At 36.1% G+C, this 8,946-nt stretch overlaps 2 protein-coding genes across 2 annotated transcripts; both read right to left on the bottom strand.

Moving 5' to 3' along the window:
• Positions 1 to 383: 383 nt before the first annotated feature.
• On the bottom strand, positions 384 to 5,157 carry LOC120014414 (F-box/WD-40 repeat-containing protein At3g52030). The gene is made up of 9 exons (XM_038866362.1): positions 4,946 to 5,157; positions 4,476 to 4,676; positions 3,481 to 3,535; positions 3,238 to 3,336; positions 2,596 to 2,699; positions 2,388 to 2,477; positions 1,783 to 1,922; positions 1,483 to 1,567; positions 384 to 897 (listed from the first exon to the last, which is right to left on the bottom strand). The coding sequence occupies exons 1-9, from the start codon at positions 5,104 to 5,106 to the stop codon at positions 537 to 539; spliced, it is 1,296 nt and encodes a 431-aa protein (XP_038722290.1). The 5' UTR covers positions 5,107 to 5,157; the 3' UTR covers positions 384 to 536.
• A 556-nt stretch (positions 5,158 to 5,713) lies between these two features.
• On the bottom strand, positions 5,714 to 8,484 carry LOC120014729 (serine carboxypeptidase-like 40). The gene is made up of 6 exons (XM_038866770.1): positions 8,082 to 8,484; positions 7,318 to 7,425; positions 6,964 to 7,241; positions 6,533 to 6,793; positions 6,235 to 6,446; positions 5,714 to 6,145 (listed from the first exon to the last, which is right to left on the bottom strand). Exons 1-6 carry the CDS (start codon positions 8,476 to 8,478, stop codon positions 5,881 to 5,883), a joined length of 1,521 nt encoding a protein of 506 aa, XP_038722698.1. The 5' UTR covers positions 8,479 to 8,484; the 3' UTR covers positions 5,714 to 5,880.
• Between the last annotated feature and the right edge of the window lie 462 nt (positions 8,485 to 8,946).

Here is an 8,946-nt window from a genome sequence, read left to right on the forward strand (position 1 = left end):
GACACAAGGGCCTGATGTTTGAACATGGGCTGGGCCTATTTTAGCCCGTTCTTGTTTTTATTCTCAAAAAAGGGACAACTAAGTTAGGCTTTTCATTCTACCACCCTTACTTTACCCTTTAAAAATTCGAAATAAACCTAAACATAAACATTTGATATAGACCTAAACATGGGGGTTAGCTTGTGCGCAAAGAAATTTCCCATCTAAATACATTATAAGAGGTCAAAACCTAACCCGTGATCACAAAGATATTACTCCCTGCGAAAATCAAACTTACCTCCTGAATCCATATAGTTTAACCCCTAAAAGATTCACCTGCTAGGTTATCACCCACGTGGTTGCGGAGTTGATCCAAACATTCGATAATTTAGAACATTAGCTACTTAAGCAACCATTAAAATATGTTCGTTCATTTAGTAGTAAAATAATACATAAATCAAATAAATCCTGATACATATAGCTAAACCGAATGTCCCAATCAGTTTCCCAATTACAGATACAAAGGGGACAAAGATGTTGACAAGACTTGTTGTCAATCAGTTAAATTTCCACAATCTGATGTACTTGCTATTGTGTGTTGTAACAACCTTCTTCATCCCAACAGCCAGGCATGTAATGGGAGGACGGGTGCTTCTAGGAATTTTGTCAATGTGGATGTCCTCCTCCGAAAGCCTCCTCCCTTTCCTCCTTTCAACGACCCTAGCACTTTCAGAACAACTCGGCAAAATCTGTGCGTCCATCGTACAGCTTGAAAGAACATCTCCTGTGTTTTGATCCAAAACACGAAGCACACCATCTATTCCACCAACTACTAGCGTTGATGTGTCGTTTCGCTGGTGTTGCAAGGAATAAACGACGTTAGAACTCACTTGTCTCTCCCATACGCGTCTCATTGTCCTGCACGAAAGGTAAGAACAAAAGGAAAAAAAGACTATTATCTAAGTGTTCCTCACTTTCAAAATAATGACCAAACACAGATTGTATGAATTATCCATGAAGAGAATTAAGAAGACAATGATTTCTTCTTGTATTTTCTTTGTACTAAGTAACATAAGAAATTCTCAACTGGTCAATGATTATGATAGAATATCTTGCAAGTACCTCGTGATTGAGTACATGAATTTTTAAAATTACAAAGCTGCAGTTCAAAAATTACATTATCTACTATTTATCATCCAAGTAACAACTGCATCAGTCTTTCCGAAAATTTGCATTTCATCATAACAGCCAATAAATTCCTTTATTTATTCATATATCGTCGGAGCTGGGGATGAAGGTTTATGGTTGGGTGTAGTTAACATTATTGGATGTTGTTCGCTAAGATATAACAAAAGCTTCAACTTGAAAACATAAAATGAATTTAGACAATAACTGATTGGCATTTTACTCGGAAGATCATAACCTCTACTTTTCAAACATATTTAGGTCTGATAGTTGAAAATGAAACAATAAACAAGGAAGTATGGCCTATAATTTTCATACCTAATGTCCCAACACGATACAAATCCAGCAGTGGTTCCAGCAAAAAGTTTATGTGACACGGCATTGAAACACAAGGTCCTTATGCCTGTATAAGTTGACATCAGATTTATGTAATTACGAGAAGACGCCATATCCAGTTAAAAAAACCAAAGCAGTTATAAATAGAAGATCATTCCGAAAGTATCAACATTTTTATTTTCATTTTGTTTCCATAACAAGAAGTATCAACATTCTGGTTTTTTCCTTCTGTAGACAAATTATCAACATTCTGAGACAACGAACTATCAAATACCACATAACCTGTGCAATCAGTTCTTCTAAGTGTGGTTACTCGCTGATCAGAAAGAAGACCAGATATTGTGATGCTGCCAAGGGAGGAACCGCTTATAATTAGTTGATCATCACTCAGACATAAGCTTGTCACGGGTGCAGCATGCATCCTGAAATTAGGAGATTAAAGCTATGTTTCATGAATTTCATACTACAGAATATTGTAAAAAGTAACGAGTTATAGCAACAATCACTACTTTAGCATTAACGGCTCTTGAAACTTAATAATGTAGCACATGAATTCAAGTTTAACAAATCAACAGACAAGGCAAATGTTAGGAAGAATTGAGAATGCCATTCTCCAAAAGGAGACAAAGGATCACTGCCCACATGATATCAGTAATATTTGCGTTACCTCTAAATTTTCAGATGAGGGGATTTACAAGTCAAAGACGCTTTTCAATCTAATGTACAGGGCACAACTTTTCAAAATAACAAACCAATGTTGTGAGACTTGGAAAAAAATCATGCATAACATATGAAAAGGATCCTAAGTTTACATATCAATTTCCATTTAATAATGAATTTAGAAGAAAAAAAAACAAACAACGTTAACAATTTCCTGATGTCCATACCTAATTATTCGAGAACATGTCCTACTATACATGTCAAAAACACGAACGGCTCCATCCTCACATCCAACTATAGCCTCTGGATCAAAGTAACTACAAGTACAGTGGATAAAAGTCAGAATGCATCTAACAATGGGTAAATATCTGCAGAGACAAGACACCAATTCACATCAAACCAGAGCTCATGATGAGTACGTGAAGAGAAACACACCGCATGCATAAACCCTTTGGAAAGGTGCCTTCATGTGAGGGGAATATGCTTCTACTCCCATTGCGCCTCCATATGCATATACGAGTACCAACCAAACCAACAATCTGCCAAAATATTTACGGACAATTAAGTAACAGTTAAGCCACTGGGGCTTAATAAATTCACTTGTATAGAACTTTCTGATCACAACATAACGATCGCATTCTTTTTCATAAGAGGCACAGAAGGAATTGGGATATTGATGAAGGAAAGATTACCCCTGCTGTGAAGCTTAATCAAAATGTTTTTATTAGACTATAGATCCTGCATTAATTCAGTGGGAAGAAGAAATATAAACTAAATAGTGATATTTAATTTTTAAAACCCCAAACAATCATGGAAACATTTCTCATACCTGTGTAATTATGATTCTCCCAATCTGTTTCCGAAAGGAACCAGCTTAGCAACATTGACATTAAAAATTTGATGTAATGGAACAAACTGTGAACTAATGGTCTCAGCACCACGGCAAATTTTGAATATACTTTTTTTAAAAAAATAGCATTGCATTTATTTCTGTTAAATCAATGCACAAAAAGAGACCTAGAGGAGTGGAGGAGATTAGAGTTCGAGTCCCACATGCACAAAAATATTTATGTTTACCTTGCTCTCATCAAAATCAAAGTCAACCAGTGAAACTTTATCTGGGACAGAGTATTCTTCTATGCATTTATAGCTTTCTAGTGACCATAGACGCATAACCTGGCATCATCACAATCGAAATGTTATACTTAGTCAGGCACAATTTATTTGCACCATGGAATAAACAAAAAGGTTAGCTTGTACTTGGATAAGTCCTCAAGGACGTGGCACAGTACTTAAGACTTGCTGGACATGGGGCAGTACCTTGTCACCTACACCAGTAAGAACCAAACCCATCTTCATGCGGCACTGATCGACCCTAAGAGAAAACTAGGTTAAGACAACAATGCGCATTTCTGCCTGTGTGTACACATGCACAAGTATAAAACCATGACACACCACCTGACCATTCATGTCATTCGTGACATCGATAATTCATGGGTATAAAGAACTGCTTTATAACAACAAATCAATAATTCATGGGTCACTGTAAGCATGCATGAACAATAGCTTCTCCAATGATAACATTAACTTGTGAGTTTTGCGCTCATGCATACCAACAAAACAACCAGTTTCATACCTATCTTTCAGAAATTCTATAATTAGTTTAAAAATCACTCTCTTATATCCTAATAATATTACAAACTCTGTTTCATACCTATCTTTCAGAAATTCTATAACTAGTTTGGGTAAAAGTTTGGTTGCAGGGGAAACATCAATATGAACCTCAATGCAAGTTCATTCTTGTCACCTTCAAAACTAAGATTGAATTTAAGATATTGAAAATGAAAAAAAATATATTTTTCAAACCAAACAGAGGCTCTCTCAAAGTATCAACACTTAGTGCAACATGCAAAATTATAGTCCTCTCGCAATATTTCTGGCTCTTCAAAGTTTTTTCCTCTCTTCATGAAAACAAAAATTACTTCCAGAAGCATATGCCAAGCAGGACCTTGACTTCTAATGTTATAAGACATTCAAACCAATTTAGGCTCTATAAAGCCTTTGAATTGTTTTTAGTCAGCCATCAGGAATTATATTTGCACCAATTAAAAACCAACACATATGCATAAACAAAAGGGAAAACCCACCTACCACAGAAATTTAACTTTAACGAGCGATACTTATCGCACATGCTAAAAGTACCAAATTACATGCAACGAAAAGATGATGCAAAACTTCAAAATCATGTCCCACACACTTGTTACTCACACAAGTCATACAGTAATTATCTGGTACAAGAGAACAAGAAATGATACCCGGCTGAATGGCCTTTCCATTGCTCAATCTGAAATGGACCATCTATTAAGGATAGCCTATGATGCTTCATTGCTAGCTGCTCCAGATATATTCTCAATGATTGCTCTAAACTAGTAGATACACTTGAAAGGCCCTCAGAATTCCGTTGCAGCTTGTAATAAAGTAGTTGCAATAACTTAGACCTATTGATAATTGCATTCCTTGATTCCACACACATGCGCAGAAGGAGAAATGTCAGATAACTTTATCACAAGAGTACAGGTTTACAAGCATTTAGAGAAGTAATTCATCTAATCTACGGTAGCACCAATTAATATCTGAAGCACATCGATTTTACTCATAACCTAATCTCACCACTGTTAATTGGCAGCTAATCACAGCATTACAGGATACAAGTCAAACAAAAATAATGAATTAAATTGGTTAATTGACTAAATCAGTGAACAAAAGAAGGAAATGAACAAGTTACCAGGATTTGCAAACAACAGAGCAACGAACGAGATCAAATAGGCTCAGGAACGAGAAGATTATGCAGAGGATGTCGTGCTCTAGGGATTGGATGTCCGTCGGAGCTCTCTCGATCTTCTTCCTTTTGGGCGACCGGCCGCCACCAGAGTTTGTGGGACGCATCGATGTCTGCCCTGACTCGCCGTTGTGGAAGTCTCTTGGTGCAAAAGCCAAACATCCACCACTTATTCCCGTTAAAAATGAAGGGAAAATTGAAAATAACCCCTCAACTCTTTAAATTGTATGTATTTACCCTCTAAACTTTTCGTAAAAGACAAAAAGCTCCTCAACCGTTAAAAAGTCACGTTTTCTAATTTCTGTAATTTTAACGTGAGTAAGTAACGGAAGGGTCTTTTCTTTTGACCTCAAAGTTGAGGGGGTTTAATTTTGTAACCAAATTGTACTACTGGTTTACTGAGAAAAATGCTGTTGATCATAGAATAAACAGAGATTCTGCAAAAACAACCATTATTTACTGCAAGGACTCAAGTTTAATTGGATTGTATAGACCACAAGACCACTTATTTTGTTTAGTGTTAGAATTGTACTCTGTTCTGGTGCTGCCAGTTTTAAGTATAAATGCATTTGCACCACAGATAGAAATCATTTACAGATTCAAAATTGGTTCTGCCATCAATTTTCCTTTTTGTAGGCTGAAATGAAGGTTCTTCAAAAGCACATAAAACTCACACCATCCTCTGTTGATTTTAGAACCCAAAAAAAAACAGAGTTCCTCTGTAACTGTTTCTTTTCATCACTTCAAGTAATTGTTATTTATCCACAACAAATGTAAAGGAAAGCATGAGAATTAAAACAGACTATTACATTCAGCTTTCATGCTCTCCGATCAAACTCTTTCATTTCCGTCGAAAAAAGCAGAAGAACAGAACAGATTAATCAGGCATATTTTGAAGTATTAGGGAGAGGTGTGCCATCAAGGAAGTGTTTGATGAGTGAGAGTGCTCTTATAGGTTGATAACTTGGTACTTGATGCCCTGCTCCTCTCACTGTTGCAAATGTTAACCCCCCTTCATATACTTGTGTATACCCACCAACCTCACCAGCAATAAACCATGGATGCCATGAGGTCTTGACATCAAGTTTCATCTTTTTGATGGAGTACTTGGTTGAAGTAACTGGTACTCTCCCATCTGTATCTCCACTGCAGAAAAATAAGAAGTCTTTTCGATTCACGACTGAAAACCCATAAACTTTTGGGATAAAGACTCGGATGATGATGGTGTTGATTACCTGAAAACCCATAGGCGAAGCTTGTTTTCCATTAACTCCTTCAAGACTGGAAGTACGGTGGACGGGCTATCTTTCCAATCTCCAAGGATATCACTGCAGGGTTCCCAGTCATGGATGAGTTTGGTGACATTAGCATGCATTGCTGCTTGAACTTCGGGACAATTGATATAAGCGTACACATAGAAATCACTGCAAGGATCAAAGTTGATAATCTGCATTGCAAAGTATGGAAGTTTATGATTACATTTGATTTCTCAGAATGGATTTAGTGAATCTTTGGTTGATTATGTGAACTTACTGAACCCGGTTTGGGCTTAGCGGTGATGCTTTCATTGAAGCAACCGGGGGCATAGATGTTGTAAATGTTTATGAAGCCCACATTCTTTGCAGCTTCATCAAGGGCCTGGTAGCACTGGCTAGACTGCTCCACAGCTTCTGGTGAGAAATTGCAGGTTTTTCGAATCTGATACCCAGTGTCGTCAGAAATTAGAGCATGAGTTTCGAAGTAGTCATACATTCCTCGATCATCAGTTTCTTGGTTAATCACTGCATTTCCAATCTGCACATCACAATTATAGAGTTAGTAGATAAAACAAGAACAATTGCATTTTTAAGTATCGCAGTTTGCGAGATAGCGCACATGCTAATGCCACCCTGCATTATTTTTCCGCACTGGGTCTCGGCCCAGGTCTCAACAGTTGCATGAAAAATTAGAGTCTGATGGCATACCATGATTCCTTTGAGGTTGATGATGGTCTTGTTGGAGATCTTGTTGTGGTGAAGAATAGTGTGAGCAAGTTGAGGCACATAGTGTCCTGCATAGCTCTCTCCAGAAATGTAAAAGTCTCTGCCTTTGTACTCTGGAAATCTCTCAAGCCAATTCAACAAGAACACATAGTTATCTGCTGCTGTGCTTCTATCACCAGCTAGTTCAGTATAATCTGATGTTCTGTTGGAGTATGAAAACCCCACTCCTGCTGGTGACTCAAGAAACAACACATTTGCAGCTGCAAAAGTAAAAATTATTAAAAACAAATTTAATTTTGAAGTAAGAAAATTAATATGAATGGGTATATTATATACCATTGTTCCATGAATATCTGTTTCTGTAAAGGGTTTTGCCGTCGCTATGAACCCGAAAAGGTCCAAGCTCTTGCATTGCTCCATAGGCTAGAGATGAACAACCAGGGCCTGTAAAAATGTCAATTACTTAATTAAATTATTCAACCAAAAAATGATTTAATTAATTAAATCAATTAAACACCCTATTTGAGAAGAAGTATGCAAGCTGGTTTATTTATAATCAAATGGAATCTAAGAGCAAAAACATAGAAAATGTATGTGTGTGTGTATATATATATATATATATATATATGTATTACGATGGATATAAATAAAAGTCAAATTAATTCATAATAGAAAGTAGAATGAAATGGACTTGCGACATGCACGCCGGAAAATCCTCTACAATGAGTGAAAAAGGGGAAAGGGGATTTGGACCACATGAGCCGGAGATGTATCCCATTGATTTGTATTCTTTTGTATCTATCTATCTATATATATAGTTATATAACTATATAATTTTAAATATTTTATAATTACATATACCATAAAAATACTATTCTATCAATAATTAGTTGTTGAATCTCACAATAGGCATAATCATATACCCAACATGACAGAGAAGTTAACCACCATAGCAATCATGAAGACATACATAGATCACAAGTTTCCGATAACATTCTTGATCGAAGTAATTGATTTCTATGCCACATTTTTCTTTCAATAGATCCAAAAAAATCAATTATATATATAAACACACACACATATATATGTATATGTAATACCTCCATTGAGCCAAAGAAGGAGAGGCAGTGAGTCTGAAGACAGTGGAGGTGCTGCTTCAACAAAGTAGTAATAAAGAGCACGGCCAGCTGATCGATCAACTGTTACATACCCACCATAGTGTGCAAAATCCACAATGGGTTGTCCAGGAAGTCTATCAATTCTGTCTTTCTCTTTCAAACCCTCTTGAGACTGAGACTGGAACTTGGCCTTGTTGATGATATTGTGTTTGGCGTCGAAAATGCTGGTGTCGATGCCCGAATCCGGGTTCATTTTCCACTTGTAGAGGTTGCTTAGAGCTTGTCCTTGATGTCTCTTGCATTGGATTGTGTTCATAAACAATGAGACACTAATTGTGAGAAGCCAAAGTTGAAGCAAAGAAGAAGGCTTGTTTTCCATTGTAGAGAGAGAAGATAATAGAAGAGAAATGGTAGCCTAGCTATTTATACAATTAATTAATTAAACCCCTTCAAAAGTTTTCACCCTTTTTTTATTAATATTTATATACAAAAAGTAATAAATATTAATAATGCCAAAATTGATTTCCAATCATGTTATACCATGTGATGGGAGGTGTCTTTGTCATTTATGGACACTACCATATGCTTGGAAAGATTGAACATTTAAACTTTTTGTTACTTTATAGAGGAAAGAGGAGGATGAGAGAAGTAAAAATTAGAGCAGTTTTATGGATTTTAATATTTTTTTATCTCGGTTATTATAAATATTGAGATTGACGCATAAGATTATATGAGGCTCACGATTTTATATAGATCATGCGTGTTTTTCTCAATTTTAGGATAATTGTGACAAAAAAATTATAAAAATTATCAACTCAATTTATCATTTTTTTTTTACTAAATAAAT

This window comes from Tripterygium wilfordii, chromosome 14 (genome assembly GCF_013401445.1).
Source record: "Tripterygium wilfordii isolate XIE 37 chromosome 14, ASM1340144v1, whole genome shotgun sequence".
Lineage (NCBI taxonomy): Eukaryota > Viridiplantae > Streptophyta > Magnoliopsida > Celastrales > Celastraceae > Tripterygium > Tripterygium wilfordii.